The sequence below is a fragment of the Pholcus phalangioides genome, unplaced genomic scaffold (genome assembly GCF_987345545.1).
Source record: "Pholcus phalangioides strain wild (caught in Gottingen) unplaced genomic scaffold, Ppha-v1.0 ptg000014l_1, whole genome shotgun sequence".
In the NCBI taxonomy this organism is placed as follows: domain Eukaryota; kingdom Metazoa; phylum Arthropoda; class Arachnida; order Araneae; family Pholcidae; genus Pholcus; species Pholcus phalangioides.
The window spans coordinates 26,909,124-26,936,891 of NW_028301607.1; the positions used below are offsets into that span (position 1 = coordinate 26,909,124).

Consider the following 27,768-nt stretch of genomic DNA (forward strand, 5'->3'; position numbering starts at 1 on the left):
AAGGTTGAGATTTTTAATTTTATTTTCTTCAGGCATTTAGGTCAGGGAAATAATCCAGCAGATTTTGCTAGGATCCCTGTTATACAGAGTATTCGTAAACCATTTCGAAAAATTGGAGGGATGATGTGGTACTCTTCACCCACTTAAAACAATATTTGGAACAATGAAGCCTATGGTCGCAATCCGTTCTGAGTGTCAGAAAATTTTCTTTCAATTTTCTTTTCTTTAACTTATTTATTGTCATCTTTTATGCATTCTCCCCTTTGTAGATGTTTGTGTGTGTGAATATGTTACTGCTTTTTACTGATATTCCCTGCTGTTTCTTTCCAATTTTATTCATTGTTTGAATTGTGCACCAGTGAAGCTAGAGCCTACGGGCCTTGCACAGGTTTGTATATTAAATAAAATAAACACGTAAAGTGAATTGTCCATCAGTGAAAAAAAAGAGGCAAATACAATAAAAGCAATAGAGTTGCTAAATCTGATGTAGATCATTGAAAGACAAAGGAAATGCTCACAATCAACTCCAGGGGTGCCATTACACAGTTCATATCAGCGAATGAAAGACTGTCACACCCTCTCATAGTCTTGGTGTCATGATATTGATTTTGCCCGCTGAAACAAGGATTCTGAGTTTACAGGTGTCTGCCGAATGCTTTTATGTGTCCCCGTAAGAAGTCTAGTGGATTTAGGTATGGTAAACACAAAGACCATGCCACAGGTCCACCACGTCCAATCTAAGTTTCCCTTTTTTTGACACTGAGCGTATAGTGACTATAGGTTCCATATTGTAAACAGTGTCTTGATTGGGTACTATCACCCCCCTTTATTTTTTTCTAAATAGTTTGTAAACACTGTGTATATAAGTTACTGGTATTTAGTTTTTAATCTGGTTGATGTGACATGTATTATTGTTTTATCCAGTGATTTTTATACACTGTTTATCCCCCCCCCCCACTATTAACCCTTCCTGTGCTGCATGGTAGAAATCATTACCCCCCCCCCCCCCATTGAAATGCCATATCTTTTTTTTTTAATGAAGTAGGCTTTCTTACAATTTTCAACAGACCCTAACTAATGGGCATAGGGGAAAATGCCCCATTGAGAACTTAAAAAATATCTAGGCTTGTCAATTCTTAAATACACTGACTGTCAAAAGTTAAGCATGAAGCAGTAAAATGAAAAAACTAAAGTACAGTTTTGATTTACACGAAATGCGGCAGGAAAGTAGCAAATATGTTTATGCATGAAACAAAACAAAGAATTGCATACAAAGATCATAGCTGCCAAGTCTCCCGAATTTTAGCTTCATCACTCGACCTCCCGAAAAGTTCTTAAATCTCCCGAATTTTTAAGAAAATCACAAAAAATCCCTAATTGTCCCTAAACATTTCCTACTTCATTAAAAAAAATCCTGCGTAAGAATTTTATTACCAAGGGTTTAACTTCCATGTTTGTAAAATCCCTATTTCAATTTAACTTCAGTTTTTGAGTAGGGATTTTATTCCCCACGCTTTAACTTTGATGTTTGGAAAATCCTTATTTTATTTGAAAAATCCCTATTTTAATTGAAAAATTTCTATTTTATTTGGAAAAATCCCGATTGTATTTATTAGGGAGTGGTTTAAGCATAAAATACGGGTTTGCGCGAAAATCTCCCGAATTTTCATTTTCAAAAGTTGGCAGCTATGAAAGATGAAAACAATGTTGAATTTTCATAAATTATAAGATGAAGTCATGTTGGCCTCATTAACCAGTCAAGTGGTTACTATGGCATTTGCCATAGCTCCCATACGTAATGTTGGTGGCTACGACGGCATTTGCCAACGCGCAGACTTTTTTCGGTCTTTTTCACCAGTCAAGTGGTTAAGACGGCATTTGCAGTCGCTGATATACGTAATGGTGTTGCCTACGACAGTATTTGCAGACACTCTGACTTTTCTGTTTTTTTCACATCGATATGACAAAATAATTTGTCATACATGTGCTGCCATCTCTGTACAGCCATCCGTCTACTTTATTATCTCATCACTAGATGGAGTTGACTATTATATTTCAAGGTCTGAGATTATTATTACTATTATCTTTGTCATGTTTTGTAAAGCTGCATCCCCATCGCTTTTGTTTCAATTTCAAACTCCCTTGCGAAGATGCATCTGTTTTATTACTCGTATATTTTTTAGCAAAGGTTCAACTACTGTGGTTCCACATAAATCCATCAACAGCATTTCTTTTAGTCACAGGACATTATGAGTGCCCCTGCCCACTTTTGGGGTGTCATATTATGTCTCGACACATTCGAGCTATAAAAAAACATGCTATAAAAAGTATTTTAATATTTCAAACTTCCAAGAAAAGGAAAAAAAAGGGGAAAAGCACTCGCATCTTCAAAAAAAAAAGTGGGCACTGCGGGTAACGCTCGGAGAAATTAATTGGACAGTTGACTGGTTAACAAAATGATGTTTAAATCCAAAATAAACAAAACTGACATTAATAGGATATGTGACCACCCCTCATACAAAGTTTAGTGTGTGACCATGCTTTTCATGTGATCAACCACCCCAGTCAAGTAATCGCCATTCCTTCTGTAGAGCACTTTGCAACTCAGTGAGAGTGGCTGGGGGTGGGAAACGTGCAGATAAACAGCATGGCCGAGGGCATCCCAAAGATTTTCAATGGGATTAAGGTCGGGTGAGTACGCTAGGCAATCCATGCGTGCAATCCTCTTACTCCAGGTATTGGTTGACAATGTGAGATCTATGGGGGAATGTGCATTATCATCCATTAAAACGAAAGCAGGACCAACTGCTGCAGTGTAAAATTTGCTGGCATCCAGCCCTGCTTCAGTCATTGGCCTATCTGTCTTTTATCCACTTAAAGTTTTCGAGAAGATTGTCGTCCAACGTATTACATACGGAGAAGGCAGTGGCCGCACTTCTTAATGAAGTTAGACAGAGACAAGGTTATCTGACAGCTCTGGTTTCGGTGGACATCAGAGGAGTCTTTGATTCAGTTAGACACAAAATGGAACACGAATGGTTGAAAGCATGTTGCGAGATTGCCATGTCAGAATTGTTACAGGCGCTGGTCCAGCTACAAAGCGGCAGCTATCCAGATGCCCACAGGGTTCCTGCAGCGGACCTCTATTGTGGTCCATAGTTCTAGATTCACTACTGAAAACTAACTTTTCAGAGTTCCTGGAACCCAGGATTGCAAAAAACCTGGGTCTCTACTGAGTAAAAGTGTCTTTGTGTGGTACTGTCTCCATGGTTTCAGTATACACTTTGGTCATCACTTCTTTGTTTCCTCAGAGGTGGTGTAACTATGTATTTTCGCCAGTGTTTATGCAAATATATGAATGCAGATTGCAAGATCTTGTTTATATCTTCCCATGCATTCGTCTCTGCTCGTTGCAGTGTTTAGAACTTGAGAAGTGTCTCCCTACTAAGCAAAAGGGGCACTTTCTCCAACCAGCTTCTTAAACTCTGTTAAGCAAACTCTGCATTCGAGATGAAGGGGGGAATTACATTTGGAATGAGCTCACAGAAAACGCCTTGTTGCGGAGGCATACCTTGCGTAAGCAGAGTTGCTTCTCAAGTTCTAAACAATTACAATGAACTGAGAGTAGTTTGAGAGACCAGTAATTTTTCTTTTATTGGATTTTCCCCCCCTAGGTTTTTATTGAATTCAGCTCCATTACTGACTGTCAAAAAGCCCAACAGAGCCTGACTGGAAGAAAATTTGCCAACCGGGTAGTCGTTACATCATATTTCGATCCAGACAAGTATCATCGACGAGACTTTGGCCTACCAGTTTACTAGCCGCGTTGCAAAGTGTATCTGTCTCATTGAAGAATATTGTGAACTTTTTTGCTGTGTCACAGGTAACGGATTGATGTCTGTCGAATTGTTTGATGTGAAGAAATTACATGCCATTGGTATAACTTTTGACATTTCTTTGCTCTCTCTCTAAATATTCAGTGACTGATGGAACAAGATATATATGTTTATGCTTTGTTGGTTATAACTTCACTGTAGGTTTTTTTATCATTTGGTTTTTGTGTTTGAAAATGTCTTCGCATAAAGCATTGGAAAAATCTTTTTTTTTTTTCTCATATAATCATCGTGGGCAGAGACATGGCAGGAATGAAGATTGCCATGATTTGTCTAAAGCACCTCTGAAGCAGGGCTAATGCATCTACCATGTTGGTCCTGAAATCCAGAGACAGTCACAATATTTTTCATAAATCTAAATTGGAACATGTTCATAGCCAAACAGAATGGCATTTTCGTGGTTATTAAAAAGTAACATCCAAAGAGAATCCTCACAGCAATAATAGTAATTAGTACCACCCTGGGACCAAATTGTCAGGTAAGTCAGCCTGATATCTATAGGAGCTCCAGAAATTGGTCTGATGTATATGTACCAACATTATTTCGCTGCCCGGTCCCTCAAGTTTAAAATGTGACTATTAGCATAAGCAGAGATAGCGTTTCTCGAAAAGGTACCGTAACCCTATTTCAAAAATATACCATAATCTGAGGCTACTTTGCACCAATGCTGAAAAAGGAGGGGGGGGGGGGGGGGAATTCAATGTTGCCTAGCAGCTATTCTAATGAATATTTCCAAACAGTTTAGATTCTGCCTGACGAGATGTTAATCAACAGTTTTTGATGTCAAAAACCGGTGTAAACCATCAAAAACCTAAACGAATGCTTTTGGATAATGTTTTGAACCCAATAAATATGCAACATGATCAAAAACTTTCTTTTCTGCATATTACAATAATTAAAACTCTTTCAATTCCATTAAAAACATTAAATCTGGCAAATATGGGAGTTGAATATTTATAATTTTTGCCGTAATTATCATATAAGTTATATTATGAAAAAGCTTGCATGTATTCATGATTTTAGCAAATATTACAAATTTAAAAAAGAATCGTTAAAAAACAGGACAAATGTGTAAAAAGAAATCAGAACAATGAAAATCACAGAAATGTCCTATAATAAGGGACACGAGTAGTCCATAGAGTTGTCTCAGACATTTTGCTGGTGTGTTTGCAGAAAGGTTGAGAAACACTGCCTTAATTTGAAGCGGATTTTAATCGGTTGAGACCCTGGGCGCAACAGATAACATTGAGCCTCTTAAATTAGAAGAAATGTGTAAAGTTTGGGTTTGTCGCAGGTGCCCAACTCGCCTGCACGAGAGAGATTAAATCAGGGCTCGGCACGGGTCACTTTTTTCACTAAAAGTCACTTTTTTAGAAACTGGTCACTTTTATTACGTATTTTTAGGCCCAGGTCACTTTTTCCACTTTTTTAGCAAAAAAACCTCGGTCTCGCGCGCTTTTCTGCTGTCAGTGTTTTTCTTTTCTTCAAGGAGGAACTTTACCTGTTCAATATCGCTAATTTTCTCCCTCCCTTCATTGAACTACGATCGAAAGCATCTTATCTTCCCGGGAGCATACCGTGTGACGTCAGCATAACTTGATTTCAAGGCGCTTGGAAAAAGTAAGCTCCTTGGTTAAAGAATCGTTATTTTATGGAAAAGCCGGTCGGAAAAAAAACTAGCATAAAAGGCGTACTTACAACAAAGAATTTTTCCCCCCCCTATACTACCATTCTTTCTTATTTCCCCACGTGCTCACTCGTTCTTTCATTTTCATCTTATTTTAAAATTGATCCTTTATTTTATTTGTTTTAAAAAATTTTAGTCCTAAGGGACGAATTCCTTTCTTGGAGCATCGAGCAAGTTACATTTGTTGTTTGTTCTATCGTTACTTTTGTTTTTTTAATTTTTTTTAAATGTTATTTGAAATGACGATTAGAGAGCCCGTGCAGAAGCTAACTTACGCGCCGCGGGAGAATACCAAAGCGCGTATTAAAGACGCGTATTATTAATACCTAGTAAGCGTATTAATACGCTTTGGAGAATACTCTTGTAGCTGGCCAAGGTTAAAGAAGCTCGCATGTATTTTGAATTTACTTACAATAAAAAAAAAATCATCCGATTGAAAATCGCGATCCATCTACAAATAAAATTCGTACTATTTTTCTAACTGGATTTAAATCTCAGCAAGAAACCGTACTCCCAAATTTGATCGAAAGGAGAACTATTTATGAAAAGATCACAGAATCCTGCAATTCAACATTTAGTTTAACACAAGGGTTTCCAAATCAGATGAAAATTTGTCATCAGGCTGATAAAAACTCAGTTAACGTGCATGCGAGCCGTAACTAGAGGCGGATTTAACGATGGGCACACCGAGCGCGCCTTTGGCCCCTACTTCACATTTTTTTTCCTAATTTAAAGGGCCTAATATTAATTTTTTTTATGCCCGGGCCGTAACTTAATTTAGAGCATCTTCACGATACTGATTGTTGACTTAATATTGTTGGATTGTTTTCCTTTTTTTTTTTCTCTCCATGCACGTGCGGGAACCGGTTGTTCCGACGCTGTATGCAAATCGGCGGCTGCGTACCCTCACGGGAGCACGGATATATAGACTGGTTTTTTCTCTATAGGTGAGATGTCTGTTTTCTTCCGCATGGATGTATGTCGGAATTCGATTTGTTTCTCCCTTTTGATTGCCGGCCGTATTTTTGATGAACGAAAATGATCTTGTTTTTTGTTTTTGCAACTTTTATGGAAAAAGAGTTCAAAATGAACTTCTGATCATTGTTTTTCTTCAGCTCAGTCGGTACGCTCTGCCCCCCAAGAAATATCGACATCTTGAGCGCCATTCTTGATGTGTAAAAAAATCTTATTTTTAGACCTCGGAAGTTATTAAAACGTTTGTCTCGAGTCTGTTATGTCCGCAATAGGAGAGGGCGGGGGTCTGGTTCCACGGGTGTTGAACGAGGAAAGGTGCCGAGTTTACTCATTTTCTGTTAAAAAGAGTGGATACCGGCCCCGAGCGATAGTAAATTTTCGTTCGTACTTGCGACCCGGATTGCTACATACCGTGATCAGATCCAAAAGCGGGGGGGGGGGGGCAATGCCTTGGACGGCGTTTTTGATGGAATGGTATATTTAAGAAAAGGCAATAAAAATTCCTTTGCAAAATTATCGAATTTCACAGTCAAGGGGCAGTAAAATTACGTTTCCCCTCCATAAAAAACAATTGTATTACGGCCATGGTAAATCGGGTGTCCCGGATGGGGGCGAATTCACTATTTTTGTTCGTTGAAAATTACGGGAGGAGTCTGCGCTAACGTGGCGACTTGTTTTCGCGCTAAAATAGGTAGCCCTGACAGCAGCATCCATAAACTCTGTATCAACCGCATTTATAAACCCCGTATGTTGTTGATTCGATTTTTGTGTTCATTTCATCCTAATTTTCCGTATTTCCCGATATATTTCTATCGATTTTCGCATATTAGGTTAATTCATAGTATAAATTATATATTTTTTTGTAATTTTTTATGTGCCCTTTGTCAGCCATCTTGAATTGACTACCGCAAAACGGCGATTCTTCGGCTCGAAAAAAAGTCGCCACGTTGGTGCTTACAAGGTTCATGGGAAATTTACCGGGGAAGGCCGCTGAGTCTTTTTTTCTGTTAAAAATTACGGGGGGGGGGGGGGCAAAATTATACTGTTTCCAGGGGTAGGAACACCGCGCCAAAATTAACATCTTGCGCCATCCTGCTCCAATAGTGTTTTCGTATTTTTCTGCGCCAAATAGCTAATTTTGCTTCGTATGTGCAGAATTTCTTAAAGGACTCCAAAAATTTTTTGTTCCTGCTTACCGTGAAACGATTCTTTCTAAGAGCGTGTTTTATATATATATTCCACTGTACGCCTTATTTAAACTATCGGCCTTTCCATCGGTAAAACCCCGATAATATCCGTGATCGTGCAACTGAAGATAGTTTGCAATGATCTTTCAGCTTTAAAGTGCGCCGCTGTGGTGGTCGAGTGGTCATAATGACGGACCCGGGTTCGAGCCCCATCGTCACCACAGTGGTGGTCGGCTGAAGTTGGTTTTCTGTGGTTCCCAACTTCAAGGCGCAAATGCGAGCTGATCTCCCCGTTAAAAAGTCTCGCCACAGAGAGCGACAGTCCTACAAACAGTATAAATATTCAGTCATTACACTACACTCACTTCACTTCTGAGATATAGATGGCAGCACTAAAAAATCATACACAACACTAAATACGCACTCAGACTGTTGGGTACACATACTTACACTTCCGGCACAACTCACTAGGTAGTAAATTGCCCATGGCGATAGACCTGAGTTGTGCTCGGCCTTCAAAAAAAAAAAAAAAAAAAAAAAAAAAACACAACAGCTTTAAAGTGCAAATGCGAGTCAGTTGCCATTTAAAAAAAAGTCGCCACTGGAAGCAGCAGAAATTACTGTAGTCGATCGTCATTGCGTCAAATCCAGATGTTTCGTGAAAAAAATTTCCATTCCGGAAGTAAAAAGTGTGTTTTCGCCGAATTACGAATGTTAATTTAGAAACTTTGCCGAATAACGAGTGTCAGATCGCTAATCTCGCCAAATAATGCGTACTTAATCGCCAAACGTCGTGTTGATTCTTCCGAAACTCTCCCCCATTTTGCAACAATTTCTTTCCGAGTATAAAAAACTTATAGAAAATTTTTTGCTCATTTGAAGTGCTGCTGTTCAAGACAGCAAATAGTGCCCTCAGTAAGCAAAAATCATCTTAAATAGACTGGTGTGAAAAATTTTATGACAGCCTCTCTTTCAAACAAGGTGTCAAAAGCCTGAAACACCAAAAACAAGCTGATGAAAAGATGTTTGATAACAAAAGACAGTGCAGTTGTTTTATTTTGAAAAGGGATGAGGGTTAACGAAAATATTCTTGTTAATTTCCCTGCTCCAATAAATATCTGCTCCAAATCTTATATTTTGCTGTTCCAAATCCTGAATTTGCTGCTCCAAAACTGATCCGAATCCTATATTTTGCTGTTCCAAATCCTGAATTTGCTGCTCCAAAACTGCTCAGAATCCTGAATTTTGCTGCTTCAAAGCTGCTCCGAAATGGACTTTGTCACTTCCCACCCCTGTGTTTCTGGGTAAAGGAGTAAATGTGTTTTTTTTTTTTGCAGGGGTGTATGTTGTGTGTAAAAAAAGGGAAAATATATATTTTTACAAATTTCAAAACTGGTTTTTTTTCCCTCACCCAAGGACAGTATTATTTTGGTGCCCCCGCCTGTAAAATAGTACTCGCCCACTTTTCCCAGTCCAGCCATAGGTGGAGATACTTTACCGTCTTAGGGGTGTGGCACGATGACAATTGATATACATCATATATATGTATACATCAGTAGGCTCTGCCATTGACGCTGGGGGGAGGGTGGATTGCCCCTCTCTCAACATATAATAATTAAAATAATTAAGTTAATTTAATAATTTGAATACTTTATTCAATTTAATAATTTAAATATTTTATTCAATTTAATAATTTAAATATTTTATTCAATTTAATAATTTAAATATTTTATTCAATTTAATAATTTAAATAATTTATAATTCAGTAATTTAAGTAATTTTTTAATTTAATAATTTAAAATGTTAAAAATTTAATTTTATAGTTTTTAATCATTAAGTAAATTTCTTAAAATTTGTTGGAACATATTATACAAACCTAGGTATGTAAATCAAATTTGTACTAGTTAAAAAAAGTTTGAGTACATTTTGTATACTGTCATTCATAGCATAACATGAATGAAAAATCCACTGGAATGTAGATGGGACAAATTCTCTCATCAAATTTTGTGTTATTTCATTTTTTCCCCTTCTTTGAATGGGAAAAATTTTTCCCGCTTTGAAGTTTTTCCTGCTTAAATTGATTTTAAGATGGGTTGTGGAAAGCAACATGGGGGAAGGCATTGCTACTGTTACTCAGAAAGGATGTAATGTAGTTATTCTCTCACACATAGTTGTTGATAAATTTGATAAGTTATTCAAAACTTTTCTGGTTAGTAGAATGCGTTTGAGTTTGATTTAATTATTTCTATCTATTATGTAAAAAAAGCAATTTCAATGAGTTCTATTGAAATGCAAAGTTAAAACTAAATTCAATTTCAATTCATTCAATTTGGTAATAAAAATTCATTGTCCATTTGGTCTCTCTCTCTAAAAATATTTTGGTCACTATTTGGTCACTTTTAAACATTTCGGTCACTATTTGGTCACTTTTTCAAACATTTTGGTCACTATTTTCACTAATTTTGAGGCCATGATCCGTGCTGACCCCTGTTAAATCTGCCTCTTGCCATAATACATTAAAAAAATTAATCCTTATTCTGTTAATTAAAAAAAAAAACCATGATACTTTAAAATCAGATGATTCTTTCTGAATCCCTCTGTATAAATTTGCCTTCACTAATCAATAGATCAGGTAGAATTCGACAAAATGAGTGTATGGTAAGCAGCTGATGAGACATTTTTTAGTTTTTACGTATTTTTACTCATGTAATGAAAAATAGATTTCTTATCTGGATGTGTGTCTTCATTTTGGAAACCACTGTGGTAATTGAATGATTGTTACCCTTTCTGGAAAAAACTTTGGTCGAACAAATACTGCAGCAAAGAAGGCAACTATGAAGTGGAAAATGCCCGCACATATTGAACAAGGCAGAGGAGAGCGAAAATAGACGGAGGGGTTCAGAAGGGTAAAGGTGTGATGATGATCCATCCTTAATTTTTCAAAAGGGGAGAAAAAAAATGGAACCAATCAACAGATAGCATAAGTCCTTATCTCATGGTAAAAACAAAGCAGATGGTTGAAGATGCGTACCTCGATGAGTGGCCTCTTTCTTTTCTTTGTCTTGCTGCTGAATATGCGAGGAGTAAAACAAAACAGTACAATTGCTTTTGACGCTCGCCTCTACCTCTTTGCTGCAATATGTGTTCAGCCTTAGTATTGTGAAATACAGTTGTGAACCTTGTTAATGACGGGCACCAAAAATATTTTCTACTGAACAAATTTCATATTAACGGACAAAACAGTAATTCAATTATGATAAACATGAAAAATATTTAATTTGTTTTGTCTTAATAAGGTTCAAATGAACTGAAGTGTATTCGGGTATACGGTCTGTTACCAGGGATTTTTTTTAATGTGAAATGTTTGTTAGGTATAGACTCCTGTAAATAAACAATTCTTACATATAATATTTGCAGTCCATCTGATTCGTAGATTTTTTTCATGCTTTACTTTGTCTGTAGCCAGGTCTATACCCGCAGAATTCCGCAGGTTTAGGGGAAAAGGTTTTGGGGTGTGGCTATATGCCAACTCGACCATTAAAATTGCTAGTGCTGTGGCAATTGTACTACAAAACTGGTTTTTGCAACTCAGAATTCTGTGGGTGTGGACCTGGTTTCTTAGGGCATTTTATTTTTGAAAATGTTTTTTCCTTTTCTCAGGTAATGACCATCGTCTGTGCTATTCATTTTTTTCTTCGGTACAGTGATTACAAGATTTTTGTCATGATTAATTTGTGGATCATTTTTTTTATAAGAAACAATTGAGAAATGGTAGCTTGTCATTGTCAGAATTTTTTACCCTTTCCAGCTGGTTTTTCTGTAGAAGGAAGGCCACAGACCCCAGAATGCATTGAGAAAAAGTATCAAATCTTTCTCTTGGTCACCTATGGAGGTTTTACCAGGACTTGTCAAAAAAAGGTGGGCATTATATTTTTGCCTGCTGGTACCTGAGTGGCAAGATGCTCATCTTCCATTATGAAGGTGTCCATGGGTTCGAATCCTGACATAAAACGTCAGAAGCAAGTTCCTTACCTACCAAGCTGACCACTGATAGTCTTTATTTCCCACCCAACTCCACTGGTTGGAATTGCTGTATGGCGATATATGACCAGAGTTAATGCACGGTAAAGTAGCAGAGAGTACTTTTTCCTCTGAAGAAAATGGCCAAACCTTGGTCTTCAATTTAGTAATTACACATGGGAAATTTTATAGCCAGATTAGCTAAAAAAATTACCAGCGGCAATATTTTTTGGCTAAAATATTGGCATTGGTAATTTTTTAGCCAAACTGGTGCCTGAAACTTGCCAAGCCCTGGTTTTACTGTAACTGTGTTTCTCAGTACATTACCTTAAATTTAAAAGCCGAATTGTAGCCAACCTAGCATAGAAATTATGAATGGCAATAACAGGCATTGGTTTAATGATAAATATTACTTTTTAATTTTTTGCTTGGGGTGATTCCTCCCTTCCGCAAGCAAAAAATTCAATATTACCAGACCCATTCTTCTTCCCCCCCCCCCGCTATAGTTGCTTGCCTTGCCCAAAACAATGTCGTAGAACAATCTGGAAGGATTTTAAGAAACATGTATGGGAATTTTTGCAGTCATTGATCTGAGGATGTGAGAGCCACGGTAAGATCAGGCTAGTATTGATGTGATTTGAAATCTGTTTCCAAACAATGTTTAGCTGCAAAGAGTAATTTCTCACTTCCCTCCAAAACCTGGATAAGGTAGTTTTGCAAAAAGAGGGGGTATCTTTTCGTGAAAAACAGTATATTTCACAAACTATTGAAAAAGTTATTAATTTGGAGTATAATTGAATTTTCATGCCTGAAGCACGCATCTGGACACCATCTATGCAGAAATTTGAGAACATTAATGAATCACGAGCGTAAAAATGGGACCTATGCTGCTACCTATTATCCAGAAGGCAAACGGAAAAACTATCAACTAGTTCTATTTCCAAACCACAGGTGACAGCAACTTCATATATATATTTTTATCCCTGGTTAAAGCTGTCTAAAATCTGATATTGCGGCCCATTGAATTTGCAGATCCAAGGCTACCACCAATGTGACAAACTCTCCTTAAAAAGCACCCATGGTGCAGATGACTGCCAAGTACAAAAATCTATAAACATAAAACAGGGATTTGCATTATGGATGTAGATATGGTTGGTCTTCACCAATTGGTTTTTCGGAAAGCCGTATGGCCTTGACATATAAATTCATAGTAAAAAAACTTTCCTGATGGACAATCTAGTTTTTTTTACGAAGTAATTTTTTTTGTTCTTCAAATCAACGATTAAAATTACATCGTACATATTTTTAAATTCATTTCCCCTGATTTTACCACGAATTGGCAATGAATGGCATTGCCCTGTATGTGAAAGCAAATTTTTTGCCGTATTTCCTCAAGAAAAATACGAGTTTACTGATTGAGGGCTTACAGCCATGTTAGGGTAACCATATTTCCTGGTTTTTTTAACCTTGACTATTCAATTCAATGATTAAAATTATCTCAGAAATTACATTACGACTACAAACAATATATTCATATCTCTAGCATTTTTCTTTTCAACTGAAATTTGAAGTGTGTGGCGCTTGTATTTAGCGATTGGCGATATCCCATATATTTTTCTCAAGGAAGTATGGTCAGCCAAAACAATGTTTCCAAGGATGATACTAGATTTTTTAAATAAATTATCGGATGGTAGCAGCTGACGATAGATGGCACCAAACATTCAAATGCTACATTAATATTCGGAAACTGAGCAAAAGAAAATTAAGGTCTTTTGGTGACTGAACAAACATCCTATAGTAGATGTCCCCTATGCACAAGAAAGCTTTAAAGGCCCACATACTTGAGTCAGAGAGAGGCCGGGCCTCTTAATTATTAAGGAAGAATTATTTTCAGATTTGTAATGAATTTTATCATGCTTTCTTTGCCTTTCATTCATCATGCCTTTTTAGCATGTTTGGGTGGAGTTACATACTCCCAATTATGAGCACATCCTTTTAAGCCACATTCAATAATTTCCATCAGTACACCGTTTTTTTCAAGCAGATTTGTGTGGTTTTTGTTTTTTCTTCCAAAACTCTTGGAGGGCAACGTTGGTTCCATTTCGCACTGGAGACACTATGGGACCAGATTACCCACAATACCACAGTATGTGCATGGGCGAAAGCAAAGAATCATTAGTGATAGTGAGTAGTAAATTTTTGCTCATAATACAAAACTTTTACTTATCGAAGATAAGAGGGGCCTATTTACAGGAGGGCTATAGTCTGGGGCAGTAATTTTTTACAGCTCACAGGTGGCAAACCATAAATCTACCTCTGCCTGGAGAGTGAGGGGGATAGGTCGGTGAGTGACCGAAACTGTGTGCAAGTACAGGGGCAGCTCACGGGAAAAAACCTATTTGCGCTGGACCTTTTTTTGGCACCCCTTCTAAATCAGTGCCACAGCTCAAGTCACCTCTGTACAAGCTTGTGCAAAAACCAAAAGAAACCTTGAGTATGCAAACAAGCCTGACCTAAAGAGCATGAAAGCAAGTGGCAAAAAAGAGGAACCATGTCAGCGAACGTTTGTAATACGTGTTGAAGAACGTAACTAAAACAGCGTGCAAGCATGTGAATGAACGAATGAGTGACCACATCGGCAAACAACCAAGAGTCTGTGAAAAAAGTCAGCGAGCACCTAAAGGACACAAGCAGGACTGCGACTAGATGCTGGGCCAAACTCATTTTGGTGCCCCTTTTAATGTTGAAGGAGAGGTTAAAAGGGGTGAAATTTGTATCCTGTTTTGGTCCGGCACTGACCAGCCCTGCCTGCTCCACCCCAATTGCGGCCCTGTGTGCAGGTATGTCAATGGCAGCAAAAGCGACCTGGAGGTCAAGCTGGCCAGGTCAGTGAGTGGCAGCAAACTTGAGGAATAAACAGTCAAGGAAACTAGATTAGAATGTGGAGAGGTGCGGAAAAATTTATGTAACCCACAGGTAGGATGTGGCTCATACTGAGTGTGTTCTGTCCTGTGAGTAAGGCTGCACAACTTGAACAGACATAAGTCCTGCACCTCGTCTTGAACTGTCTCTTGCTTTTTGAATATGAGTGGTGTAGAAAAGAACTGTTTTCGACTTTAATATCTATTATATGTTCCTGTGCTTCTTGGTTGCTTTACAGAGTGCATGGCCTTACAAGCAAAAAAATGTCTACACTATTTGTGAGCAGCAAATATACAAACTCTGAACACGCTTCAAAATGTCTTTTTTCTTGCCATATCTGATCACACAAAATAAAAATACATCGAATGTACCACTCATGATTTCGTGTATTATTATTGGCACTGAAAAAAAAAAATTGTCAAACATAATTCACCTTACCCAGGGTTGTAACTAGGACCCGGAGCGTTACTGCTCAGTGGGAAAAACGAAGACCGTAATAAAATTTTTGTTGCAAATGTTTGCCTGGGGTGGTAAAAATCCTAGTTACGACCCTGCCTTACATTTTTCCTTGTTACAGTAAATTCCCAGATCACAGCTGCTGGGTGTAAATTTATTTTTTCAATGCCAACCCCAATTCAAACGATAAACAAGACATCATTATTAGATGTGTTTCTAACAAGTCTTTTGTGGCCATCGTGTAAATTAGAATCAAATTTAAAAGTTTGAGGTAGTTTTTTTTTACAGTAAAAAACTACTTCACGTTGGCCAAAAAGCCCAAAAAATTTTTTAATTCTAATTTACATCCAATAACGTTTGAAAACACACCACAGTTTTGGCAAGGCCAGAAAGACAAAACTATATATACAGATTTGAGCATCACCGTTTTCGAAATTTGTCTACCAGATGCTAATATAAGATAAATTGTGACTCACACCAGTTTTGGTTTTCTTATCCGCTTGTCACATCCACCTCCACTGAAATTAAAGACATGTTTTCATTATCTCAGTTTTGCAGCCAAGATTGTTCTTGGCAACTTTCAATTGTGACATGCTTTTGCCTTCCTGTCAACCTTTTCATTTCAGAAATCAAAGATGGCCACCTGGCTTTTGAAAATACACTAAAAATGGTATTTATATATACACACACATACATTGAGTACATGTTCTTTGCTCCCCTCCCGGAAAAAGTTGGAATGACGACCCTGATAGCCATCAAAAAAGGTTACAAAAGGTTTTTAACAGCTGGCTGATGCAAAGATATATTTGACAACATGGGTTCAATTACCCACAGGAACAGCTGAGAATTATTTTTCTAAAAATACATTTTCTCATCAGCCAGCCGTTAAAAGCATTTGCATGGATAGCGGAGTGGCATCTTTCTCAGGTAAGTCGCCATCTGGTAGCATTGTCAGCAATTGTGAGCTTTGGCCTGAATTGTGTCTTACAGTCCCGTTCAGTGCACACAAGCTCCAAGGAAAGGTGGAGATATTCGTTGCCTCTGTAGTCTAGCGCAGTGTTTCTCAACCTTTTTCAGTTCATGGCTCCCTTGTCTTCACCCCCGCACACTCATTCCAGAACGAGACCCTCTCTACTTACCGAATTGAATTTAATCAAAACTAAATTTATAATGAACAGATATTTCATAAATAAAATTTAATTCTGGAATCCTGGGCCAAGCATGGATCCAGAAGGTAAATGCTCATCCCTTCCAAGAGCCAAATGAAATGTGTAAAATATGGGATGATCCACATAATGAACCTACAATTGACCCTCCTAACACATCACCCTGGGTATGAGCCTACCCTGGACTAGAGTTCAGTGAGCTTCTTGGGAAGGGTTTTATGCATGGCTGTCTCCAGTGATGTCGGAGCTGTGGGTGTTCAAGCACCCACGGTAATTTGTGGCATGGATCCGAGCACCCCCAGAATTGATTCAGAAATTAAAATTTTCGATATAAAACCAAAGACGAGCACCCACAGTTTCGAAACATTTCCGACGCCCCCACCAAAAGTGATGTTCTGGGACCCCTCATACTTAGCTGGAAGTAACAGCTTACATATTTATATTTGAAAATTATAAAATCAAATTTCATCATGTAGGGCCTCCCTAAAGAGGATACAAGTTCCCGGGCTATATCCTCCACCATAGGCCCATTGATTAAGATGGCCCTGGTTTTATGGACAAAGTTGTAACATTTTTTCCCATCATATTTCACTTGAAAGCTCTAATTCTTCACAACTCTCTGTGCCCCCGTTCATACTTGTCATAGCTCCCCTTTCACCCGGGGCCCCTTTAGAATATATCAGGACCGTAAGGGGGCTGCGTGCATTCACCTAGAAAATGAAAGGACGTGGGTTCGATTTCCCACAAGGTCAGCTGAATTGTCTTTCTCTTTCCAAAAATATATCTCCACATCAGCCAGCTGTTAAAAACCTTTGTAGTCTTTCTCCGCCAAGGAAAAAAAAAAATCATACTATAGATTTATTGTCCTCGAGCCAGGCTGGTGAATGAGTTATATGACTTATCGTTGTTGAACGGCTCCTACATTCCATGGGACGGGTCGAAAGAATGTGTGGTTGCTGAGGCCAACCTAGTACAATGGAACCTGCCTGAAATGGAATAAAAAATATAGCCTGTTCGATTAGTGCTTTTATTTTCACCTTCATAAAATCGAATATTATTTTAGTCTATTGGCATTCCGTTTCATACAGGTTTCACTGTACATAGTTACAGCACCGATATTAGTGACTAGAAAAAAACTGCTTACCTAGTTTCCTAAGTGAATACTGAGCCTATGTACATCAATAGGAAACTGAATACTCTGCATTGCACAATGATTTACCTCGGACACCATGGGTCCAGTCTGTGGATAAACACATTACCTTTGAACGAACAAAACACCTCACTCATGAAAGAAAGACTCGAGACCCGCATACCATGCACGTACAAAACATACCTTATTATTTTTACAAAGGAACTACAGAGATGTCTCGATACACGTCATCACGAGTTCAAACTTTGACGGCATAGATTCGGTCCGGCCAAGCCCGTAGCTTCCTCGACTCCTTGATGGTCTTGAGCTTGAGTTCGTTGGGAGTCAGGGCTCGCCTCATGGCCCTGGTCTTCTTGGGACGCAGGTCCCTCGGCTTGAACTTCTTGTTGCGGTACACCTTCCTCAGGTTCTCCCTCTGGGTCTGGTGGGCGACGGTTAGGATCCTGGCGATGGCCTTGCGCACGATCCTTATCTTGCCGAGCTTCGTCGGGGCCGTGCCGGCCACCTTCGCCACGTGCAGAGTTGCCATTTCTTGCTTGAGAGATTCCAGCTCCTTGAGGAGATCGTCTTTCTTCAGCTTGCGGAGATTCCTCGCCTTGGCGTTCTCTGATCCCTGCCGGGTCATTTTTTATCACTTCCTGATTGTTATTAATGAATGCGGATAGAGATCGTCACGATACGCAACACGAACAGCCAGACGAAAACTTCCAAATCGAAAAATGTGGTCTTTTACGGTTTGCTTCGAATACTGTGGACTCTCCGCCCTCCTTTGATTTTTTTCTTTCATGACGTCAAACATGATTGTCCAACCTGAAACAATGGATTGACCAGTTGTCCCGCACGTTTTTATCACTACTAGCTGTTCTGCATTATTTTACTCATCTTCCAATTCATTTTCACTAAAATCATGAACAATTCACAAAACTCCATGAATATTTAGCTCAAATATTCGTTACTTTGAACATTGCACCAGGAGTTGCTCAAGCTTGAAAAAAAAAAGATAGAGAACTCTTCTGTAAAGATAAAAATTATTCATTTCACTAATATATACTGGGAAAATTTCATCAATTCTGGAATATTCCTTCATTAATTCTAGAATTTTTATGTAATTATATCATCGATGCTGAATTTATTTCTCTTCCTTCTTGTTTTAGGAATTTTTTTTTTGGTATGGTTTCACCGTTCTAAATTATGTCAGATAACTTTATCTGCATTAAAGCGTTTGCTGATAATGCCCCAAGGTTATCAGGGCCAGAGCCTGATTATGATTTTTTTGAGCTATGAATAATATGCATGTTGAAAACAACTGGCTTTTCGAGGTCTGGAAAATCTTCGATGAAACTGGATTTTCTTTTCCTAAATTGGATCAAGATCCTTCATCGTTCAAGAAACAAATTCTCTTAACATTAAACACATTAATTTCACAAAACATTCAGTTCAATGCACAACATACACAAATCTCCTATGGACCAGTATTCTACAGAACAATAAAAGTTCTATGTATTGAGGACTAATAAATAACTGCCAAATTTGTTTTAAGAGTTTTGCCAACCCTAGAGTCAAATTGAACCCAAATCAATCCATTGAAAAATTGTAATTATTGTAATGTTAATCAACTTGAAACGTGGAAACACACATTTTTAGATTGCCCATGCATCATACAGATGGTGTTACTTCAACAACAATGTCAATTTGAACATAAAAAAATATTTTCATGCTGAACAATGTTGAAATTAAACATTTTTTATTTTTCACGAGATGTTCACTATTTGCAGTCCCTGTATGAAGATAACTGAAATTGGATTGAGGAAGAGACATATTTTTGTGATCTGACTTATCGACACTGGCTGGAAAGGCTGCATGCGATAATTCGATGTGTCCCATGTTTTAGAAAAATACTTTTTTTTTTCCTTTTTGCGTATTAAACCAGCATTGTCACTAATGTGAATGTTATTGTGGATGTATGTGTATTATGTATTTTATTATAGTGAGCTATGCTCAAACAATTAAAATTGATTGACAAGTTATTTGTGATAGTGGTCCTTCCAGAGAATATTCTCGAGAATTTTACATCTCTAAGAATTATTTTTAAAAAAAAAAGTGAACTTCCCTTAGTGAAGTTCAAACTACGTGGGAAGGTTACATATAGCACATCAAAACAGGAAGCTTGGAGCGCCAGGAACCAACGCTGCCAGCAGTGCAGAGGTGTGAAAAAATAGAGCTGTGCCTGTCAGATCAAATGTTATCGACAGAGGGTAAACCAGAGACACTGGGTCAAGGCAGTTGTGTCAGGAATTAAGGGCAAAATAGATAGTGGGAAAATCTCCCTTGTTGTTTTCTATTAATCTGATCAGGCCCATCATTTTTGGGGGAGAACCGACCCGCTGGCTTTTGAAAATACACTAAAAATGGTGTGTATATATATGCATACATTGAGTACAGGTTCTTTGCCCCGGGAAAAAAAAAATTGAAATGACTGCCCTGAATCCAATGTAGTATCTGTCCCTCTCACTTCAAATTATTGGAACTCCACTGAATATATAAAGCGGGACTTGACAAATGGAATAAAGTTCAAGCAACAGCCAAATTTTTTAAGAGACAAGCATCTTTTTATTCTTTCGTAGGACTTGTCCAACTCCTTTATATGATAGTAATCATATCGAGAAAAATTTTGTTGTTTTGAAACTTCAATAATCGCACATAGAAATTTTATGCATGCAGTAGAGATTTTTCAGTAACTAAAGCAACCTAGGATTTGTCAACCCTTGTATTGGTTTCTAAAAATTTGTATTTGCTCACGGCCCCATACATGTGAGGAACAGTCCTTGGTCACACAAGTATCCCACTTTATGCCCAGCACCAGTAAAAAAACAACTAAGATATACAGTTGTACTCAGCTCGTACCAGAATGTCAAGAAATGGTGGCTGGTTCAGTTAAGCGCTGATAATAACTCAGTGAGCACAATACTGGACGCAACCACGAAAGACTGACTTCTTCCAATCTTTAACCAATTCGAAACAGTTTGAAGGTGCACCACAGTGCTAATAAGCAACAAGACACAGGTATACACATATTTCACATGATAACACCTACATGTATTTTTAATCATAGTATCAATTTCAAGGATAAAATATAAATACACTATAAAAAGAGAAATATTCTGCACCTTCATCACATTCCACCCCGCTTCTTATATACATATTAACAAATAAATAAAATGTCTTTACACCCCGATTCCTATATACATATTAACAAATAAATAAAAGGTCTTTAATGCATTTCCCATAAAGTATTCGGTAAAAAGTTCCGCCTGGGAGTGATATATAGATTAGAAAGAAAATCTTTGGCTTTAACACTTCATAATTTTTTGCAATTCTTCTCGGGAACGGAAGAATTCAGGGAAACCTTTTGGTAAGGACCGTATGAAGCTTGAGCCCTGAAGCTTACCGTGTGAATTTTTAAGCGTCAAATCCCTCAGTTTAGGGCACTGTTTCACGATGAATTTCAGTTTTGAAAAAGAAACGCACGATTCTGAGAGGTCCAACGATTCCAGAACTGGTTCTGGATTATTACGCAGCACAGCGGAGAGCACCTCACCGACATTCGCGCTGAATCCTGTAAGTTCTAAATGCCTCAAAGTAGGGCTCCACCGTGATATCAGTTTACGCAGGTAAACAGGTATGAATGTGTGCATTTGTCCTAGGATAAGTCTCTCTAATTTGACACATGGTATCTGCAGTAGGTCCTTACAAAACGTGTTACCGTGTGAACAGTCACACAGCTCTAAGGTCACAAGTTTATCTGAAGTCCTAAGTATAAGCGACAAATCATTTTTATGGAATTTACTCCCACGTGCTCCAAACATGTTCAGGTTTGGAAAACCATTTGTCTCTTCGGCGCCAGAGCAAGTGAAATTACATTTGCCAACTTTTAATACACGCAGCTTGGGACATCCAGCTTGGAATTTGGCTACCGGGAACACAACCTTCTTATACTCATAGGTGACAAGACCCTTACGGTCCGAGGAGAAATAGAAGTGGAACTCTTCCAGCGAGTGACAATTATCTGCGATGGATTCCAGGATACCATCGTCACATATCAGTTTGCAGTGGTCCAAGTTTATAGACTTCAGTGAATGGAAACAGCTGCTGAATATTGGCTCCAAAATTTTGATGTTCCAGTGGCCGCCAAAACATAACCCAGTGGTGCGTTGAAGTACCAGGTCCTCTAGATTCGGGCAACTCTTGGCGATGGACGAGCACAACTCTGTTGAGACTATGTGAGATGAGAGGTCGAGACCTTTCAGATCGTTGCATCTAGAGATGATCCACGTGATTATGGCGTTGGCGTCTTTGACGTCTTCAATGTCGGTTAAACTCCTCGACAGTTGTGACAAGCACAGGTACTCCGTGTGATCGAGAAGTCCGTCATTACCCAGAGCGAACAGGTCTTCGTATTTGGGAGTGAAGTCCTCGACACGTCGCCAAAACGTGCGAGCCAAAGATATCCTCTTCCATTCCTTACAAACTGGCACGACGTTCTTGAGAAACTTGAGGCGACCCTCGCTGTCGATGTACATCGAGAATATCTTTATGAGAATTTCTTCGGGGAGATCACAGATCGACGTCTGGAATTCATCGACGACCACCTCAACGGGAACATCCATTTGGACGACCCTTTCTTTAAATTCGACGAAGTAAACAAATAATTGTCGCGTGGATTCACAGCGAACTCACGAAAAAAATCGACGGGAGGCGAGTGTCAGGAAACAAAACGACAAAAGAATAAGCCTTCTTCAATTATACAGCAGGGTAAGCCTTCTCAATCAAAAAACAGGGCTCAAAGGGGAGGCAATTTCCTTGTGATATTTAGATAAGGATGGATTTACAACGGCTAGCACCGCAGCACTAGTGCTTCTTGTTCTCATAGATGGGCTTCTTCTGCGCACTTGCATCAGCGGTGCTTTAGTCTTTTTTATGACGTGACCATATGTCCCGTATTTACCGCGACAGCTCTGGTAGTTTTTTTTTTTTGCCCCCGCTCTCCCGACTTTTTTGCAAAAATGTTGTTCTCTGTTCATTCTAACTTGGATCCTGATGTAAATAAAAGCACGTGTGCGATGCCCAAAATGATTGGTTGACGAACATTTCACAACACCGCCAAAAATATAGTCCTTTGTCGTTTGCACCTCATACCATAAAATACCGCATAACTTTTTTTTTTTAAATGTTTATTCCATATTATTTCAAAGTTATCTGGAAGACGGGGAAAATATTTTTTAAAGATCGGTCAAAGCGTTTTTGCTGCTATGTCTTCAGGGTGACAGGATACGCCTTTCTCACTCAAACATTACGGTTCCCTTTTTAAACGGAAGTTTCATTTTATTATTATTACTCCTATTCGCCGACAGATTTGATATACACTTGTATACGCTTCTTCAAGACTAAAGAGCTTTCTTCTTAAAGCCGGGGTTTCCTAGGAGCAGGATTCCTGTGTCGCGCGCAACGTGATTCGCCCAGCGCGACACACCGTCCACTCACCAGTAAGAAAAGCAGCATGACTGTTTTCCCACAGAGCGCCATACGCCTGACGACAGCGCTTCACGTCGGGCGTGATTGGCCGACTGCTTCTCGAGGAGTCAAATGCGTCGTGCGCCGCGGTTTTGCCGATATTCTCTTCACTCTCGTGTGTTTTCTTTTCCTTCCCTTCAAACCGGAGCATGCAGACGACAGAGTAGCTGATGCCAAAGCCATAGACTATAATATAGCCGCCCTGATCTGATGCGCCACGCTAGGAAAACACAAACGCGTAGCGTGATTATGTAACTCTTTTCTGTCGGCGCGAAATAGTCTAATTCGTTTCACGCTGCGCAACAAACCTATTCCTAGGAAAACCCGGCTTTAGGGGCCATTCAAGTATTACGTAAGCAAATTTTTAGCCATTTTTGACCCCCTCCCCCCCCCCCCTGTCAGCAAAAGTAAGCAATACGCCGACCCCCCCCCCCCTGTCAGCAAAATTTCGCCATCAGCTCTGCCCCTCTGAAACCTAACGCATATTGGTGGGATCAGAGCACGTACACGGGGGGGGGGGGGGCTCCTCTCATGCCCCCTTCCCACAATCAAAACTTTATTTTTTTAATGCAAAAAATATATATTTTTTTAATTGAAATTTCGGAAGAAAATTCCTTTATATGCTATTATAATCAATTTCTGTTAATTTCAATGTTATTTTAAATCTATGAACTCAAAATTTATCTTAAATAAATTAATTGCGACCCACCCTTTAAGCCATACAATGATAAATCGCATAAAGGCCCTTGGCCCGCGGACCAAATATGGCCCCGGGGGGTTATCTGATGCGACCTGCCCTCCTCAAACCAAATTTTGTAAAAAAAATGAGCTAAGCGGCACATCTACAGATCGCTTAAGTGTCCCGTGGTACAATTCCAGAACATTTAAGCGGCCCGTGGCACATTTTCAGATGTGAACAATGATCACACAAATAACTTAATGATCGCTTAAATGACCCGGGACACATTTCTAGAACACTTAAGCGATCCGTGACACATTTAGAGATCCCATGTGACGTAGTTTTAGAGCACTTAAGTGGCCGCCAGTGGGGTTCTACATCAGTCATGTTACCAGCGGCACATTGGCAGATTATTTAAGTGATCCGCGGCATATAATTATGGATCACTTGAGTGATGCGGGGCACAGTTCCAGATCACTTGAATCTGTGAAAACTTTAGAGATCATTAAAGTGGCTCTGAAGGGCACTTATCAATAGGGGGGGGGGGACACGTCACTTCAAGTGCCTACAAGACGTAAGCAAAATCCAAACCCCCCCTCCCCCATGTCATCAAAAGTCAGCAAATTGGAAACTCCCGCCCCCCACCCCCCATCGATGATGACGTAATACTTGAACGGCCCCTTATCGTTTGATGACATGAATGAAACATGCGCGTGTTTATCTTGTTTGGCAGAGCCATTTGAAAATTCATTTCTTTACAGCTGCTCTGGACTCCTATAAACAAAGTTGCTGTCAACAAGATTTTTTCCTCACCCACTTTGACGTACACTGGATACGGGTGGGGGGGGGGGAGAAGGGGAGTCACTTATCTTTCGTGGTGAATATACGTATTTGAAAAGAATTCGCACTTCTGCTTGAGCAGCTTGTTGGGAGGAAGTAATATTTTTTCGTCGAAGGTGGCGAGCCGAAAAAGTCTGAGGATTATCACGAAGACATGAAAGTAAAGTTTTGAAAATCTGGTTCGAAAGAGTAATGCTAATTTTTGGTTCAATTAGCCTCATTATGACAGACACTATAGATTCCGTGAGAAAGCCTGGCCTGGGGGGCCCATTAAAGATCCCAGTCCAGGGGCTCTGCTGCTGGATGTTGGGGTCATGGCTCGCAATCTACGCACGGATAAAAAACCGAAATTGTGTCTTGACAAAAAACAGGACATCAACAACAGGTTGAAGTAAAGAAACGAGAATGCAAACCTCATCGATGAAATCCGATTCGCAAGAAATGGTGACTTACTTCTCACTTCGGCATCACCTGAAGTTGTATTGGAGGCCCTATCGCTGTCTTCCATTGGAAATATTCGGGTCAGAGCGACTCTACTTACTGATACATTATCTTCAAAATGCTTCTGAAAGATATCCCATGTTCTGAAAAGCTGAGTGATGTGGCTTAGGAGCTGATGGACAATGGTTTGGTTCCATTGGGCATTAGACGATTTGTGAAGAATAAAATACCCACAAATACGTTGTTAATTACCATCTTGGGCAATTCCATTCCTGATGATCTCAAATTATGGTTCCAAATCTTCCATCCTCAAGAGTTTATGGAAAAACCAAGTCAATGCACTCATTGCTTCAAATTTACCCATCGTACTAAATTTTATCCAGTTACTTACACCATCAGTAGGACCTGTGGTGATCATCATGGTACAGAATCATGTTCAAATGCTCCTAAATGTATAAACTGCGTTCAAGGTCATGATCCCATAGACAAGAAGTGTCCAACATTTATTAAAGAGGCAGAAATAATCAAGTACAAAACAATCAAGCGGATTCCAATTCACCAAGCTCGCAAATTCTTCAAAGATAAATCGCCAACTTTTGCCGACAGAGCAAGTATAAATTGTGCGCCATCAACCATCACCGACTTGAAAATCGATATCCAAACTTTAGTCCGTCAAGAAATCGAAATAATGCGTGAAAAAATAATTGAAGATGTGAAAATCTCCATGCATGAACTGATCACTGAAGCTATTCAGTCAATTGTTCCAGATCTGATATCTCAAGTCATCAAGGAAGCTGTACCACTATTGTCATCTGCACTGAACAGCGAGCTTCCTCATAAGAAAAATAAATTACAAGTTCCTCCTTCAAAGGATACTCCTGCGCAGCAGCCATTGCTAGAGTCCTCTACAGTCACACCAAAGCGGAACTGTTCAAACCATCATAATCAATGACAACTTTTTTTCCCCTCTCTTATTTCAGTACAAGCCAGTGCTGTTTTTGTGTTCAACTGCAAGATTTGCAGATATGGTAATTTTCACTTTTACTTTATTGAATAAGTTATTCATGGATTGCATAATTTTCTTCTTTCTAGTTTAGTCAAGATTATTCATTTTCCTTTATGTTTACATCATTGCTTCAATGGAACTTACGCAGCATCAATAACAAGAGATTACACTTCTACGTTTTCAAGAAGATTATGATGTACTTTGTCTCCAAGAGACATTCCTTACATGCAATGACCGTTTTCACTTACCAAACTTTGCAATATACAGATGTGACTGAGACAACAGCTCGGACAGAGGTGGTGTTCTCGCTGCTGTTCACTCTACATACCCTTAACATGTTATTCATAAATTCTGTCTTCAAGGCGTTTAAGTAATCATTATCAAGATTCATTTCCATAACAAGTACATTTATGTAGCAAACACCTATTTGGCTGACACTTCCGAAATCCCTACAGTCATGAATACCATTCTTTCTAAAATCTCATCTCCATTCATCATTGTTGGTGATTTTAATTCGTCCCATTCTTCTTGGAACATTCCTCGGACAGACACAGCTGGCAGAAATCTTTTTTTGTGGCTTCAACAAAACCCAGTTTGTCTGATCCAACCCAAGTGTGCTATTATTTTCCAAGCAATTCGTCTAACACAATAGATTTATGTTTTTGTTCTTCAAACGTAATGAGTAAAATTAACTGGTACAACAGTGATTCCCTTTACGACAGTGATCAACTGCCTATATGTCTCGACATCAATCTTCGGGTAAATAAATTTTCTCGCAAAATAGCCACCACAAACTGGGATTCCTTCAAAGAAAACTTGACATCGTTTTACAATACTTGTTCTTTTTCTGATCATGTAGAAAAATCCTGCATATCAGCTACAAAAAAGGTTCGATTACACCCTCACCAATATAATGAGTATTTTGATTCATCCTTGAGATCATTATTCATCTGCAAGAAAAGGTCATTCAGACAATATTTTAGATGCCCTTGTCCTCAGTGTTGGATCATCTTTAAGAAAAATAATGCAAAATTCAAGAAGGAGCTCAACCTCCGAAAAAGGGAATTTATGTCAGAAAATATTTTTAATCACGCCACTTATCAAAAGTTTTTTACAATTCTTAGAAAACTAATCCAGTCTAAACTTCAGTTGGATCGTCATCTTGTGTTCCAGGTTAACAATTTAGAAGTGGTGGACCCTTATGGATCAGCTAAATCTCCTCCAGTCAACTCTTATAAATAATAACACTCACAAGGACTTTGATTGTTTCAGTGGCCCCCATCAAGAAGTTTCTAATTTGATGAATGTTCCAATTACCATTGGAGAGCTCAAATCTGCAATTCGTCGTACTCCAAACCAGGGCCGTGTTAAGAGCATCATAGGCTCCCGGGCCAAATGATTTTTCTGAGGCCATACAAGGCAAATTTTCGAAAATCTCAACCAGATCCCATTTTGTGAGGCCCCCCTTTTCTCTTGAGGCGCCCGGGTGGGCCCATGCCTTAAGACGGCACTGCTCCAAACACATCGCCAGGTCCTGATGGTACCTACGCTAAATCATACTCTTTAATTCCTGACTATCAAATTCATCTCTTGTCTGCTGAATACAACAAAATTTGGCTCTCTGAAACCATTCCAGTGGATTGGAAGTATGAAAAAAAAATTTTTTTTACTCAAACCCAATAAAAACCTAAGCTGTTCTGTCTTATCGTCCACTGACATTAACAAACATAAAACTGAAGATTTTTGAACGAATAATTCTGTAAAGACTCAACTGG

General features: G+C 38.9%; 2 protein-coding genes and 1 pseudogene across 5 annotated transcripts in view; 1 reads left to right on the forward strand and 2 right to left on the reverse strand.

The window, feature by feature from the left end:
* LOC149078376 (splicing factor U2AF 50 kDa subunit-like) overlaps nt 1-11,152 on the forward strand; it is a 42,904-nt gene extending 31,752 nt beyond the window's left edge. For all 3 annotated transcript variants that reach the window (XM_089242026.1, XM_089242028.1, XM_089242027.1), the window contains one exon: nt 3,675-11,152. In XM_089242026.1, the coding sequence (XP_089098152.1) occupies nt 3,675-3,821 (147 nt within the window). In that variant the 3' untranslated portion in view covers nt 3,822-11,152. The remainder of the gene's footprint in view (nt 1-3,674) is intronic.
* A 6,464-nt stretch (nt 11,153-17,616) lies between these two features.
* Nucleotides 17,617-18,194, reverse strand: LOC149078377 (large ribosomal subunit protein uL29 pseudogene; annotated as a pseudogene). Its single transcript, XR_016193926.1, has one exon. The product of XR_016193926.1 is annotated as a large ribosomal subunit protein uL29 pseudogene (transcript).
* Nucleotides 18,195-20,806: 2,612 nt separating this feature from the next.
* On the reverse strand, nt 20,807-22,123 carry LOC149078378 (F-box/LRR-repeat protein 6-like). The gene has a single exon (XM_089241440.1). The coding sequence runs from the start codon at nt 22,121-22,123 to the stop codon at nt 20,807-20,809; it is 1,317 nt and encodes a 438-aa protein (XP_089097566.1).
* Nucleotides 22,124-27,768: the final 5,645 nt, after the last annotated feature.

Excerpts from the sequence above, each read along its gene's own strand:
- LOC149078378 (XM_089241440.1), bottom strand. The coding sequence starts at position 22,123 with ATGGATGTTCCCGTTGAGGTGGTCGTCGATGAATTCCAGACGTCGATC.